The 16,916-nt window shown below is 37.3% G+C and overlaps 1 protein-coding gene across 3 annotated transcripts in view; it reads left to right on the forward strand.

Annotated features, from left to right (window-relative positions):
* The window catches only part of LOC150081741 (ATP-dependent RNA helicase DDX55), a 596,429-nt gene extending 579,713 nt beyond the window's left edge, over positions 1–16,716 (forward strand). For 2 of the 3 annotated variants that reach the window (XR_016547250.1, XR_016547251.1), the window contains 2 exons: positions 13,965–14,178; positions 16,496–16,716. Coding sequence is in view for 1 of the 3 variants with exons in the window: in XM_090378843.1 (XP_090234969.1) it covers positions 16,496–16,513 (18 nt within the window). In the remaining 2 variants the exon portion in view is untranslated. The remainder of the gene's footprint in view (positions 1–13,964; positions 14,179–16,495) is intronic. The other variant, XM_090378843.1, reaches the window with a different exon arrangement.
* The last annotated feature ends 200 nt before the right edge of the window (positions 16,717–16,916 follow it).

Here is a 16,916-nt window from a genome sequence, read left to right on the forward strand (position 1 = left end):
GAGACCAACTGATGATGTTACCAACAGCAAATGCAAAATGGGAAGCATTCAAAGAACATATCTTGGAAGCTACTAGGCTTTACATACCAACTAAGAAATAGTGTTCAAGTTTAGGCCTAAATGGATGTCAGATGAACTGATGAGACATATGGCAGAGAAGAAACATGCATGGGATACATACAACTTAACACATGACACAGAAGCCTATGATAGATACAAGTTGATCTGTAACCAAGTTACAAAGGAGATTAAGCAGGCGAAGGCAGATTACAAGAAATCTTTGGCAAGGGATGCAAAGAAAAACAGCAAAGAGTTCTTTACTTATGTAAACTCTAGAAGGAAGAGGATGAATCAAATTGGTCCACTTGATATCGATGGGTCAACTATTGATGATCCTGCTCAGGTAGCTAACAAACTAAATGAATATTTTGCATCGACATTCACACATGAGGAGTTATTCAGCAAGGGGAATTCCAGAGGTGTATTCAACTCTAGCAGGAAGCTACAGAATCTTGAAATAACTGGGAGTAAAGTGGAGGAGAAATTGTTGAAGATAAACACAAGAAAGGCACCCGGGGTTGATGGGATCTATCCAGTTATATTAAAGGAGGCAGCAGAGGAAGTAAGCAAACCCTTAGCCATAATTATGAGAGCTTCCTTGGACTCAGGGGAGGTACCCATAGACTGGAAATGTGCAAATGTGACCCCAATTCACAAAGGAGGATCAAAGGCTGACACAAGTAATTATAGACCTGTGAGTTTAACTTCTGTTCCAGGAAAATTAATGGAGGCACTAGTTAAAGAAGCACTGCAGGATCATTTAGACAAGACGTTATAGCTCGGACACAGCATGGTTTTGTTAAGGGGAAGTCTTGCCTGACCAATTTGATTGGATACTATGATGCAGTCACAAAGGAACTGGATGCAGGGAATAACTTTGATATTATATACTTGGATCTTAGAAAGGCTTTTGATACTGTTGCACATGGAAGACTGCTGCACAAATTGGAGCAATGTGACATTGGAGGCAAATTGCTGCTGTGGATAAAGGGATGGCTGAGGGGGAGAAGACAGAGAGTGGTAACCAATGGACACTGCTCGTCGTGGACTAATGCTATTAGTGGAGTCCCTCAGGGCTCAGTGTTAGGTCCATTATTGTTTTCTGTATTCATAAATGATATTGATGATGGTATATCAAGCTTAATGTCGAAGTTTGCAGACGATACAAAGGTAGGCAGGGTTGTCAAGTACACTACTGACACTATGCTGCTGCTGCAATAGGATCTGGAAAGGTTGAGCAGATGGGCTTAGAGGTGGCAAATGAAGTTTAACATTGACAAATGTAAAGTACTACACATGGGAAACAGCAACCCCAGGGCAATGTATCAACTCTGTGGTACTACACTGACAGTGGTAGAGAATGAAAGGGACCTGGGGGTGGTTGTGCAGGAAGATATGAAGTTCTCTGAGCAGTGCAGACGGGCTGCAAGAGTAGCTCATGGTGTATTGTCAATGATATATAGGAATTTTTCTAGCAGGAATAAGGAGGTGATTATTCCCTTTTATAAGGCAATGGTCAGGCCTCATTTCAAGAAGGATGTAGAGCTGCTGGAACGAGTACAGAGAAGGGCAGCAAGATTAGTGAATGGAACAAAGGGGTGCTCTTACGAAGAAAGGCTTAAGTTTTGCAAATTACAGTGTCTGGAGACTGGGCACCAGGGAGGTGATCTGATAGAGGTGTATAAAGCCTTGAATGGTTTGAGCATGCTCAATGCTGATGGGATTCTTCCTCTCTCTCAGAATAATCACCTGAGAGGGCATAAATTCAAATTGAGGAAAGACAGATGTAGGATAGACGTGCGGAAATTTGCCTTTAGCCAGTGGGTGGTTGGTTGGTGGAACAGACTTCCATCCCTTGTCGTGGAAGTTGATAGCCTAAATAAGTGTATGGCTCAGCTGGACAGGTATTTCGAACGAACAGAGGGGTGAAGTGGAAGTGGTTTTTTTTTTTTTTTTTTTGGCTGATGCTGCGTAAGCTTGCTTTCTTGCATCAAATGCCTCTACTAATGCTAAATGCACATTAGCTTGAGCCTTTTGCTTTGTTGCTCTGGTCTGAGTCATGATTTCTATTAATTTCAATAAAATTTAAATTTCAGTTCAAAATTATAACCCTAAACTTGTATCCCAACACAGTTATAATGGTATATATATATTTTTCAGTGTCAAGTATTAATTATCTACGAGTGCTCTTTATATTACTTCCTTATCAGTTATGTATTAATTAATCATGTTACTTTTGTAATCGAAGTCATGTATTTAGTTAAAAGTATAATTTAATTGGCAACGAAGTTCAACAAGTTTAATAGATTCTACCGATCAACTGACAATATTATAACCTATACTATACTAAAGCTATCTAGTTCGGTATATAACGTATCCTTCAAACAGGCCTCTGAGGTTGGGTATATTCATACTGTAGATTTTAGTGTTTTGCACCAACCTTACGTAAAAATAAAAACACAAAGGAAACTGGACTTTTAATAACTGTGTTTATAATAAATTATAATAACCTGTATTTACAATAAATTTAAATTTATTGTAAATACAGGTTATTATAATTTATTATAAAAACCGCTGAAGAAGAAGGCTGGAGCCTTTGAAAGCTATGGTTTTTTATCGCTTTTAACTTAGTATATTTTAATGCATTTTATTGTTCTTAATGTAGCAGATTTTAATATTTTTTATGTATAGTTTATCGTAAAGTTAAATTTATTGTAAATAAAGGTTATCTTGCATCAAATGCCTCTACTAATGCATCAAAATTAATTGAAATTATAATTTATTATAAACACAGTTATTAAAAGTCCAGTTTCCTTTGTGTTTTTATTTTTGCGTAAGGTTGGTGCAAAACACTAAAATCTACAGTATATAACGTATCGTATGACAAAGGCGGCAATTACGAACGGTAAATCTACGGACACTTAAGTATTAATTAACTTTCAAATCTCGCTGTCTCAATTCAGAATAACTTACGATCCTTACTAGGTTTATATGTTTATAATATAAGCTACTTACAGAAAATAATTTGATGTAAAAAATATTCAATAAAGCGGCTAAATATGGCTAAAAAACTTCTCGTTCGGTGAAGTTGCAACTTGTAACATGTGGATTTGATACCCTTACCGATACTTTTATGCAATTACAAGGCCGAGTAAAGAATAAATACACCAGATTAATCAGAAAATCACAAAATAATGCTATACTACTAAATTTAAATCAAAAGTTTTAGAAAAACAATTTCAAATCAAAAAATAAGAAAAATCCACTTAGCGGCTTTAAACACGTCTGGCTCCCACTAGCCTCGTCACCAGACTCCAAAGGATGTCTGAGCAAAGGATGCAAAGACAAGGAAGGAGTTCTTTACATATGTAAACTCTAGAAGGACAGGGATGAATCAGATTGGTCCACTGGATATTGATGGTTCAACAGTTGATGATCCTGCTCAGGTGGCTAACAAACTAAATGAGTATTTTGCATCTAGATTTCTGTCCGTAGCACACGCTTTTTGATTAGTCCTGAGTTCGAGCCTGTCACCACCAAATACGGAGGATGCAGAAAGGTCAAAGAAGAATGGAGGATGCAGAAAGGTCAAAGAATGACAACCGCATATTCCCGGAGCAATATGGCCTTAGTTGCTAATGCGCCTAAAAACCAAATAACAAGCATCTACCTTCACCCGTGAGGAGTTATTCAGGGAGGGGAGTGCCAGAGGTGTGTTAAACTCTGGTAGTGAGCTACATGATTTTTTAATAACTAAGAGGAAAGTGGAGGAGAAATTGTTGAAGGTAAACATAAAAAAGGCACCCGGGGTGCACGGAATCTAACCAGTTATATTAAAGGAGGCAGCAAAGGGAGTAAGCAAACCCTTAGCCATAATTATGAAAGCTTATTTGGACTCGGGGAGGTACCCATGGACTGGAGAGGTGCAAATGTGACCCCAATTTACAAAGGAGCATCAAAGGCTGACACAAGTAATTATAGACCTGTTAGTTTAAATTCTGTTCCAGGAAAATTAATGGAGGCACTGGTTCAAGAAGCACTGCAGGATCGTCTAGACAAGTCTTCTGTTATAGCTCGGACACAGCATGATTTTGTGAAGAGAAAGTCTTGCCTGACCAATCTCATTGGATACTATGATGTGGTCACAGAGGAACTTAATGCAGGGAATAACTTTGATATCATATATTTGGATTTTACAAAAGCTTTTGATACTTTTCTCATGGAAGACTGCTGCACAAATTGGAGCTGTGTGGCATGAAGACAAATTACTGCTAAGGATAAAGAGATGGTTGAGTTGGAGAAGACAGAGAGTGGTAATCAATGGACACTGCTTACCGTGAGCTAATGTTATTATTGGAGTCCCTCAGGGTTCAGTGTTGGGTCCATTATTGTTTTCTGTATTTATTAATGATATTGATGATGTTATATCAAGCTTAATGTTGAAGGTTGGCAGGGTTATTAAGGACACTAATGACAGTACACTGCTGCAACAAGATCCTGAAAAGTTGAGCAGATGGGCTGGGAGGTTGCAAATGAAATTTAACATTGACAAATGTAAAGTACTATATATGGTAAGCAGTAACCCCAGAGTGATGTATCGACTCTGTGGCACTACACCGACAGTGGTTGAGAACGAAAAGGACCTGGGAGTAATTGTGCTGACAGATATGAAGTTTTCTGGGCAGTGCAGACGGTCTGCAAGAGTAGCTCATAGTGTCTTGTCAATGATATACTGGAATTTTTCTATCAGGGGTAAGGAGGTGATTATCCCCTTGTATAAGGCAATGGTCAGGCCATACCTTGAGTACTGTATACAGGACTGGAGGCCTCATTTTAAGAAGGATGTAGAGCTGTTGGAATGAGTACAGAGAAGGGCAAGAATGGAACAAAGTGAATGGAACAAAGGGTTGCTCCTATGAAGAAAGGCTTAAATTTTGCAAATTACAGTGTCTGGAGACTAGGCACCTGCAAGATGATCTGATTGAGGTGTATAAAGCCTTGAATGGTTTGTGCATGCTCAATGCTGATGGGATTTTTCCTCTTGCTCAGAATAATCACTTGAGAGGGCATAAATTCAAATTGAGGAAAGAAAGATGTAGGATAGGTGTGCAGTAGTTTGCCTTTAGCCAGTGGGTAGTTGGTTGGTGGAACAGACTTCCATCCTTTGATGTGGAAGTTGATAGCCTAAATAAGTTTAAGGCTGAGCTGGACAGGTATTTGGAATGAATGGTGGGGTAAAATGGCAGTGTTTTTTTTTTTTTTTTTTTGGCTGATGCTGCATAAGCTTGCTTTCTTGCATTATTTGCCTCTACTAATGCTAATGCTAATAAGGCAATTGTCAGGCCACACCTTGAGTACTGTATACAGGTTTGGAGGCCTCATTTTTAAAAGGATGTAGAGCTGTTGGAACGAGTACAGAGAAGTGCAACAAGATTAGTGACTGGAATGAATTGTTGCTCTTACGAAGAAAGGCTTAAGTATTGCAGATTGCAGTGTCTGGAGACTAGGTACCTACGATGTGATCTGATTGAGGTGTATAAAGCCTTGATTTGTTTGAGCATGCTCAATGCTGATGGGATCCTTCCTCTTACTCAGATTAATCACCTGAGACGGCATAAATTCAAATTGAGGAAAGATAGTTGTTGGATAGTTTAGCCAGTGGGTAGTTGATCGGTGGAACAGATTTCCATCTTTTTTTTTGGAAGTTGATAAGCTAAATAAATTTATAGCTGAGCTGGACAGGTACAGCCAGGCCTCGCATAAAGCGATTTTTTTTTTTTTTTTTTTTTTTTTATGCAATAGTTGAAAAATATTCGAATCGCGCATTAAGTTTACCACCAGTCGTACGGTCAATAAACAAAAATTTGCCTGCTGCTCACCTCGGTGTGTTCCATCAACCATCGGAAGAAGACGTGTTACTTGTTTGTCTCCTGCTAATAAAGTCAATGCACACTTGCATAAAAGTTCAAATTTTTAAATGAGCCAGATTTTTTTTTTATGCAATAGTTGAAAAAGATTTGAATCGCGCATTAAGTTTACCACCAGTCATACGGTCAATAAACAAACATTTGCCTGCTGCCCACCTCGGTGTGTTCCATCAACCATCAGAAGAAGACGTGTTACTTGTTTGTCTCCTGTTAATAAAGTCAATGCACACTTGCATAAAAGTTCAAATTTTTAAATGAGCCAGATGAAAATGTTACCGCGAAGGAGATAACGGTAAAAGAACTTGATGAAATCTTTCGTATCACAGAGAACCTCAAACAAAGGGTTTGAGGTTCTCTGCGATATTTATTTCTCCAGGGCCCAGAGAAGATTGTTGTTCTCTATCGGAAATTGATTGATAAAAAGAGAAAGTCAACACTGTTCAAATATTTCCGCAACAGTCATTTCTTCATTGTGTATTTTATTTCAGAGGTTCCCAAACTTTCTCGGTTCATGGTGCCCTTAGTGTCTCGGTAATTTTTTCAAGGCACGCCCAGACCAAAAGAAATACCTAACAGTTCTGTTTAGTAGTTAGGTCCAAACAACTTAATAAGAAATGCTGAAACTGTGAACTACCTCGAGCTAGTAGTTCGCACAGTTTGCGAACTGCTGTTTTATGCAATAAACATTTAATTCCATAATTATTTTCATTATCTTTTACATTGTATACCGTTAAAAGGGTATTTTTAAAATTCTTTATGGACATTCCAGAAGGTCAAGGACCAATTATAATTTTTCCTATTATATTCGATTAACGCGTTTCCATTTTGCGCGATGCACTCACAGGACGAATTGATCGCGTTAATCGAGGCCAGCCTGTATTTCGAATGAATGGAAGGATGAAATCGGAGATTTTTTTTCCCCTTCTTTTTTTCGCTGATGCTGCATAAGCTTGCTTTCTTGCATTGTGTGCCTCTACTAATGCTAATATTAACTGAATGAAAATTTCTCAGTAAGAAATCTGATTGAAATGGTGATACTAAAACAGAAAATTCTACCAAAGAGTGTTCTGCTTCAACAAAATCAATAAGACTAAATATTGTACGAAATGAAAATCCTAAAATCGATAGCCTAGAAAACTCTCCTGATTCAAATGCAGTAGCAAATGCAGCATTTGCTGATGATAAACAGGACCATTTTGTTAATCTTCCTACCATTTTCAAATATGATGATCCTGAAACATGGGCTTTTCCTCTGACTTCAGTATCTTAGGATCATTTAATATCATCGGATTTATCTGAATCAACCAGAACTATCAGAAATAACTATTTACCCTAGAGATTCTGAGAACCAATGTTTTACTGAGGCAATGTATTATAGAAAAAGTTCTAATGGTGAAACATACTTTCGAAATTGTCTTATATATTCAGAAAGTGCTAATAAAATGATTTGTATTTGTTGCAAACTATTTTATTCAGTTAAGGTAACACTGCGTTTGGATAAGTTGGCAATTTGAATCGGAAACATATGAACGACTATTTAAAGGGTCATGAAAAATCGTCTGTATATTTTGAAAATTGTTTGAAATGAATGAAACTTGTCAAAGGTTTTGGTCTGGCAAAACTAGAGATCAAGAACTACAGTCTGGAATGAGAGCATTGGAAACTTGTATTGGATCGCCTGTGTAACATTGTATTGTATTCGTCAAAACACAATTTGCATTCCGTGGTTCTTCAGATGAATTATTTACTTCAGGCAACGGCAATTTCTGGGGTTTAATCGTAATCGAATTATTAAGTAAATATGATGTCGTAATGCACAAACATGTGCCTCGCATTCTTTCCTCGCATTGGTTATAAGAGATTCTTATAACCAATTGCAGAAAAACAATCCAAAATGAAATGATTTCTCTGTTGGCATCAGCTGTTCGCACTGACATTGTGGACCTTGCCAGAAAAGCCAAATACTTTTCCATTATCCTTGACTACGCTCCTGATTTTGGTCACAAAGAGCAGCTTTCATTTACATTAAGATTCCTAGACATATGCCAGCCTGATAAGAACTTTTTATTTCATTCCAAAAAGTTGAAGAGTCAAAAGGTGAATCAATGTTTGAAGTGACAAAAACATTAAAGTTAAATTTAAAAGAATGCAGAAGCCAAGGTTATGATAATGGATCAAATGTGCAGGGTAAAAATAAAGGCATACAAGCACATATGCATCAAGAAAATCCATGTGCATTTTATATGCCTTGTGGTTGCTATTCTTTAAGTTTAGTGATTAGAGATTCTGCAATGTCTTATCGATAGAAAATCACGTTGTCCAAAGAATTGACATTAGCAAAAGTATAAAAAATTTTGCAGATTTCAAGGCAAGAAAAAAAAATTTTGTTAATTAGTTTCTTTCACTATGGTTTTAAATAATTTTAATAACCTTAAAATGTACTTATTGTAATGTAAAATTTAATGTAATATGTTTCTAAGTAATTATATTTATGATATGTAAATGTTAGGGCTTGGTTTTGTAAATAGGTTATATTTTAGATTAGTGTATTCTGTGTAATTGTAACCCATCAACTGTTGTGTGATAGAGGATTTGTATAAATTTGGGGAGGGGAAAAAAATGATTGTTGTAAATTACAGGTTAATAAACAAGTGTTGTTTTTCACTAGCTTGTGTTACCGAAACTTCCATCATCAGATACCAAATACATGCTGAATGGCAGGGCTGTTCAATGTTGGAAAATATTGAAACTTCGATCGATATTTTTTGATTATTTGTTTCAACCTTTTTATTTCAATGTTTCGCTTTATACAGCCATATAAAATATTGAAATCAAAGTATCGATTAAAAGATTCTTCTACAGTTCAGAACATACTTCCATTCTGGTTTAACTTGTATCGATATAAATTGCCATCAAAATTTGTGTATTATTTCAGACATCAAAGAGCCCTTTCAGATGGACTCTGTAGTGAATATAGTTCGGGGTCGCCACCCTTACGCAGATTTCTAGGATATGCAAAGGGGACCCGAAATATTCTTTTTGCCCAGGGTAGGGTAATACCTTATTGTGGCCTTGATTAGGCCCATTGTTGTTTTCGGTATTTATCAATGATATTGATGAAGACATATCAGGGCTAATGTCTAAGTTGGCAGGGTGTTAAGCAGTAATGATACTACGCTACTGCAACAGAATCTGGAAAAGATGGGCTGAGAGGTGGCAACTGAAGTTTAATATTGCCAAAAGTAAAGTACTGCATATGGGTAGCAGCAACCCCAGAGTAATGTATCAACTGGGTGGTACTGCACTCAGGGTAGTGGAGAATGAAAAGGACCTGGGGTAATTGTGCAGTCAGATATGAAGTTTTCTGAGCAGTGCTCAGAAAACTTGTATAAGGCAATGGTCAGACAACACCTTGAGTACTGTATACAAGTCTGGAGGCCTCATTTTCGGAAAGAGTAGAGCTGCTTGAACGAGCACAGAGAAGGGCAATGAGATTGGTGAGTGGAACAAAGGGTTGTTAAAAATTACACCAACCAACAAAAGTAATATCAAAACACATTATTTCTGTCCCAAATAAGCTTAACAGATTCTTTAAAGATACCGAATTAAAATTGTAGCCAGAAGAAAAATTGAAATTGCATGCTATACTGAACAATCACTCAGTCCTTTCCACTTTTGCAACACAAATCAATGATCTGGTAGCAACGTTTCTTGCAGTGATTGCGACTCATCTTATCAGGGCTTGACGCAGAGTACGCTGGATTTGAGAGTAAAACAGCATGCATCCTGAGTCCGTGCTTCTCATTCAGCAGCGCCAGAATTGGCCTTTCATGCCATTAACGAAAACTATACATTTTTATTCAATAAGACTAAAATACTTAGTGTCCAACGTAATTATACTGTGTGGGTGTTTAATGGCACGTAAGCTGCTGTGGCTATAGTGCATCTATTCATAGGAATGTTACAAAATAATTAATATGAAGCCAGCTCAATTTCGTTTCATGTCAGGAACTATTCATATTCAGTCATAAATTCCAATATTTGCCTCTTCTCCAATGATATTATTTTATGTCATCGATTCTTGGAGATTAGACAGAGAAAGAAATATTGAAGTTCGATGTTGTTGATAATGTGGATCATCAATCAAAATATGTTTGACTGTTAGTGTTCTCAGCAGTGTGAAGACTGAGGTGGATCATCACCTGTGAGTAGATGGATGTGAGTTTGATGAGTATGGCCTATTCTAATCTGCACGAGTACCACTTCTTCTTGCCCAAACTGTCCGAATGCTTGCGTGCCAAAATTTTCGGTCTTGTTTCAATTGAAAGAGTTTATTATTTGTTTGTTTATACCATAGCTCTGTCCACTGTGTATGGTATACTTTTGAATTATGATATTATAATCAGAAGCTGGAATGAAAACTGTGATTAAGTCTAAAGTTGATGGAGTTTCAGCAGAAATCAGCCGGTTCATTCCCTTTAATGCCTGAACTAGTTGTTCAATAGTTGCAACCTGTTCACTAGTTGCTGACGATCTTCAATTTTCAACAGCAAACTCCTGATTTGATTTAAAACAGGATGATCTTTATGAGAGGGATTCTGCATTGCTCTTATTGAGCTGAGAGAGAGAGAGTCAGTGTAAACTAAATATTTTGCAGATGGGTGGAGTCAAATTTTCTAGAGCTAACTGTATTGCATTTAGTTCTGCTGAAAAGCTGCTGTTCTTAGGTGGAAGAGAAGCTGATATGATAGCAGAGGGAAACACTGCTGCTGCTTCAACAGTTGAATGAGATTTGGAACCATCGGTATATATCAATAGGAAGTTAGCATAGTTTTGAATATGGCTAGCATGAAGTTGTTGCACATTTAGAGTCGGTAAACAGTTCTTTCCCCGTTGAAGAAAATATGTATCATGTTAGTTGAGGAAAGGTGGTCCATGGTGGATGAGAGTTATTTTTTACCTGTTGCTTGTTGTGGAGAGGAACATTCCAATTCTGTGTTATTTCAAGGAGTGTAGGCCTGCTGGTCTTATTTTACTTAGTTTATTTCTATAGAGATTGTGAAATGGTGGATTAAAGAGGTATGGATGAATAGGATGCAGAGAGCAACTTTGTATTTTGGCTGCATATTTAAGTAATAACATTCTTCTGCGGAGGTACAGAGGGGGTTCATGAGCTTCAGTGTATAGACTATAGGTTGGAGATGTCCTATAAACACCAAGAGCAATCAGAGTGTTGTGTTGTATAGGATCCAGACAACATATTATATTCCTTTGGGCAGAATCATAAACTGGAGCACCATAATCCAAATGGGATCTAATCAGTGCTCTATATAAGAGCAGCAAAGTTATATGATCTGCTCCCCAAGACAAGGCAGAAAAAGCATGTTCAGCTTTTTCAGACAGGTAGTACGTATTAATTTAATGTGCTCAAAGAAGTTTAACTTGCTGTCAAGGATCAATCCCAAGAATCTGATATTGTTGGCAATCGGAATGGTGCAATTTGATATCCGAAGTTCAGGGTCTGCAATTTGCGTTGGTTGTAAAAGTGGATCGCAACTGTTTTCTGATGGGAAAGATGATATCCATTGAGCTCAGCCCACCTTTGCACTTTATTGAGGGCCATCTGCAATTGCTGTTCGATAGATCTCACGTTCTGAGACTGGCAAGAAATAGAGAGATGATCAGCGTAAAGATACCTCCACAGTATTTGGGAGTTCTTTTGTGATGGAATCAATTCTTTGGTCGCTATCCAAGAGTATGAAGGTCACTGGAATGGCATACCACCAGGTGGTATCAAATGCCTTCTCTATATCTATGGAGATCATAACAAGGTGTTCGTTTTTCACAAAGGCATTGCTAATTTCAGATTGAGCCTTGATCATCAGTGATCCAAATGAATCGACTGTGGATCATTTTTTTTCAAGAATTTTACCAAGGCAACTTGACACAGAGAGAGAGAGATTGGCCTATAACTATAAGGTATGGAGGGATCTTTTCCAGGTTTCAAAAAGGCCAAAACTGTAGCATGGTGCCAAGAGATTGGATAAATATTTTCCAGGAAGATCCGGTTAAAAAGACTAGCAGGAGTTGTAAGTTTTTGTCATCGCGATGCTGCAGCATGACATAATATATGCCATCTGGCCCAGCAGCACTGTTTCGTATTGTTCTGATGGCCTGTAAAAGTTCACAATATTGAAGAGGCTGATTATATGGAAACAATAGTGAGGTTCGAAAATTGATGGGTCTCTGTTTGGTGGCAGCCTTAATTTTCTGGAATTTCGGAGTGTAGTTTGATGCAGCTGAGACTTGGGAAAAGGTTTTGCCCAAGACATTGGCTGTATCTAGAGGAGCAGACAGTTCTTGCCCATTGCAGGAAAGAATTGGAGAAGGGATGGTTGGAAACTTCCCAGAAAGCTGCCTAATTTTCTGGAGTCTGTGTTTCCATTGATAGTACATCAGAGTCCAAGAATCTTTCTTGGCTTCCATTTGAATACAATGTGCTTTTGCCCTTAGCTTCTTGTAGCTAATTAGATTAGCTGTGGTTGGAGATTGATGGAATTATTTATGTTTTTTTCCTTCTTTGCTTTTGTACACTCTTCGTTTAGCCAGTAATTGAAATTCTGTCAGGTGCGGGGGGGGGGGGGGGGGGTTGATAATGGAATTGAGTACTTAGCTGCAACTAAAAGATGGGATGTGATATAATCAGTGACTTCATCTATGGGCTGTAGGTGAATAGGTTTTTTTTGTCAAGTTTGATTGCTGACTGAAATTTGGTCCAATTGGCTTAAGAGAATTTCCATTTCCTGTAGGGTTGGTCTAATGCTGATTATGTAGTGAGCAGGTTACAAACAATTGGAAAATGGTCACTGCCCATGGGATCATGCAAACCCACCATTGAATGACTGTAAGCAGTATCAGGAGCAAATCGAGAGGTCTACTGCAGATGTCTGTCCAGTAGATAACTGTATATGGGTGCATGCGCCACTATTAAGAATGGTGAGGTTTTGTTTATCTATTAGAGTTTAAATCAGTCTCCCATTCTATCTAATTTAGAGGATCCTCGTAAAGGGGGTGGCCATTGAAATTCCCTAGCAAGCAGATAGGGGAAGGTAGCTGTATAAAAGGTTTTTCAAGATCATTATAAGAATACCTATGATTTAGTGGGAGATAGATTGAGACTAGTGTTAATACAATCTGAGTAATCAGACGCATTGCAACAGTTTCAATTTGGTTTTGAAGAATGATTTGGCTAGCCAGGGTCTTTGAATTAATCAAAATAGCTACACCGCCACGAGCAGAATTGGAAGCATTCCAATCTCTTCAATAGATTGAGTAGTTTTTTTATGGAAACGGAAATTTGACGAGTTAAATAGTTTCCTGCAGACAGAGACCAACTGGAGAGTAGCGGTTAATTAAATACTAAATGTCGTCAATGTTGCCACGAAAGCCTCTGCAATTCCACTACAAAAAATAGAGCATCATTTGAATTTAGAAGAAGCTGTACCTGACGTGGCTGTCTTGTGGCATTCAGGCTTTGGTTTTCTTTGTTTGGAAAGGTAGGGTGGCCAGTATCCATATCTTCTTCTGCAGTTATATCCAGAATCGGATCTTCCTGTTTTGATGAGTTCTCTGCATCCATCGATGTGTCCTGAACAATCTTTTTTGAAGTTGGTCTATGATTATATGAAATAGTAGCAATCACTGGCAGAGGAGAAGATTTCGCTGGTATCATAAGAGACGTATTACTTGCTTGGACTGTTGCTGAGAGAGGACAGCCCGCGCCCAGTCAGAGATTGATGTGTTTGATGGAAAGGTAACATCAGTTGTAATGGTTTGATATTTTTTTGCAATATTGGCATAGGTACAGTTAGGGATACTGGGTGCAATTAATTTTCTTGCCTCCTGATAACTAACTTTGTTTTCAACTTTATATTTCACAATTTTTTTTCTCTGTTTTCCACCTCTCACATGTTTTAGAGTTGCCTTTGCAGTTGGGACAGGTCATATCTTTCACTGAACAATCACTTTGACCATGTTCTGAGGATTCACAGTTGGGACAGAGTGGCCATACTTTTGACATTTATAGCATTTCAATGGATTAGCAATGAAAGGACGAATACGGCAGAGTAGATATCCTGCTTTTACTGATGAGGGTTGGGTTCGACTGCTAAAGGTGAAAATAATATTTCTGGTAGGTGTGAGTATATTGTCTCTTTTGATCATAATTCTTTTGACAGCAATTACGTTTTGTTCCTGAAGCTCTTCTCTAATTTCTTCCTCTCTCACATTCAAAAAGGTCCCAACTAGATATAACACCCTTAGATGTATTTAGGGTTGAATGGGGAGTTACTTTCACTGGAATTTTAGCAAAGTTTGTCATTTGTAAGAGTTTTTCAGATTGCCTGCAGTTGACAATTTCTACAAGTAAGTCCCCTGACTGCAGTCTCTTAACCGTCTTGGGAGACCCTGCAATACTTTCCAAGTGTTTTTGGATTAGAAAGGGGGATAGCTTACTAAGAGGCTGTTCTGATAATGAATGCATTATTAAGAATGCAGGAAACTCTCTTGCCGAGGAATTGGTTTTTAACCTCTTTGGTTGTGATAAGTCGTGCTCATTTTCTGTCTCTGGCAAACAGCTTGTCAGTTCTAAAGAGGGAAACACATTGAGTTCCATATTGGTTCCTTTTAGCCCCTGGCAGATGAACTTTTCTGCCAAGGTTACCAGCCCTACCATGGGGAGGCAGGAGCAATGCCCGGTGTGACCAAGTTAAATTAATAGGAGCTAGTCTATTAAATATGAAAAATAAAGAAAGGTTACTTTTCTTCTTTGCTCTCTACCAGTGCTTTTGATACAAGAGCTGCTATTAAATAAAAGGATTTCTTAAAGAGAGGAATGTAAAAGAGAACTAGAATTCACCTTTTAGAAAATCGCAGTGAAAGCACAAAGAGAAATTGCTCAGTCACAATCACATGGCACCTGGGGCCTGTAATTATACTAGACTATTAATTGCCGAAACTACTGAAATTAAATTACATGAGAATTCTATTAACGTATAAAGTGAAAGCACAAAGAGAAATTGCTCAGTCACAATCACATGGCACCTGGGGCCTGTAATTATACTAGACTATTAATTGCCGAAACTACTGAAATTAAATTACATGAGAATTCTATTAACGTATAAAGTGAAAGCACAAAGAGAAATTGCTCAGTCACAATCACATGGCACCTGGGGCCTGTAATTATACTAGACTATTAATTGCCGAAACTACTGAAATTAAATTACATGAGAATTCTATTAACGTACATCGTCCATATCTAATCTCCGATTCGTGGTCTTTTGCACTCATGCACGAAGAAAACTAATCTCTCTATTTAAGATTCCGGCTCGCACATACTTGGTAATTTTCATTCCTGTGATCAAGACATATGGCCGAAAAGTTCTGTCAGCTTCAGGAAGGGAAGTCTTTTTTCAAAATTTGCATTGAACTTTTAATTTTTTGGGTGTTTTTTATTAATTTTATTACTACAAATCATTTTGTGTTGATTTTATATTTGTTTATTTGCTGGATTTAGTCATTAGGAATTTTTCTACATATCATAGTGAATAGTGAGGTAAATTGCTCCTATTCTACAAGCATTGAAATACAAGGTAGAATGTATTGATCATCGTAGCTCTGTTTTGTATTAATTGTATGATGACCTCCTAACAACTAACTCAGCAGCATTCATCTAATAAATTGATAACTGTTTCCCATTTCTGACAAAAGGCAAGCCTATACCTGCATGTAAAAATGGAGGGGGTGGATATTACTTTTTGATCACCCTTTCTTTCTGTTGACTATGCCTATCACACAGTATTCAAGGAATCCTTTATCAAATGCTTAAGCATTCAAGCCGTCAATAAGAAATCTGAAATTGTACTTGACTAGTATCTGTTTGAGGATGAAATTCCAACAAAGGTAACAAGAGAAAGAAGTAATAACTGTGTAGGCAAGAAATATCTAATAATTCCGGGTAAAATCCAATGCTGATAACCAATATCCAGGAATCCAGTCAGCACAGATACTGTTTCAGAAGCAGAAACAACAAGAGAATGAAGTTTAAAATGTGTAAACAAATCATACATAATATGCAGGAATTACAAAGCTATTCACTTAATACTATGCCATGTCAAGGTTGAAATAATTATTTCTTTCATTTTCAGTGCAGTTTTACTGTAAATGAGTAGAATAGAAAGCAGATCCAGCAAAGAGAAGACCTACCAGTGTTGTGCAGCCATTTGAAGTGAATGCCTGTCTCATCTCATTTTCAGCAATATTTTCTGATAATGTGTTTAATCTAGAATTAAATAGATTACCAGAATACTTAATTCTAGATTTAGTGCTAAGTAAAAATCTAGCAAAATTCTTACACTTCTAACTTTGAAGTCAGTTGTAAGTATTTTGAATAGGCTATGAAATTTATACTAACTAATTTTTTTTTTTTTTTTTTTTTTTTTTATATATAGAATATACCTGCTGTTTAAATCCATGTATGCAGAACTGGCCTTTCATCGAATGTGGATCTATCTATAGGAGATTCCTACAGGTGGTATGATTTCTGGCCTGAAGAATGGATCTAGAAAAGATTCAGAAATGTAGATGATTTTACAAATGTTGGAGTTATTGTAATGCTGTGGACATGTGTAAATACTTTTAGGAAATGCAATAAATTCTAAGATTACTATAAGAGGTGTCCATCATCATTAATTTAGCCCTGTATGACACCATGGCAAGGTACATGACCACCTGACATTCAAGAGTGAGGAGGAATTTCTAAAGTTTCTTTATTCAAGGCTGTAGTTAGCTGATCTCAGACAGATGTATGGTTTTCCTTACAAGGTAACTAGTTTTTATCCTGTGCAACATGCAAGTCAGCTCTTGAATGCA

This window comes from Mastigoproctus giganteus, chromosome 8 (assembly GCF_048544385.1).
Source record: "Mastigoproctus giganteus isolate SK-2022 chromosome 8, ASM4854438v1, whole genome shotgun sequence".
NCBI classification, from domain to species: Eukaryota; Metazoa; Arthropoda; class Arachnida; order Uropygi; family Thelyphonidae; genus Mastigoproctus; species Mastigoproctus giganteus.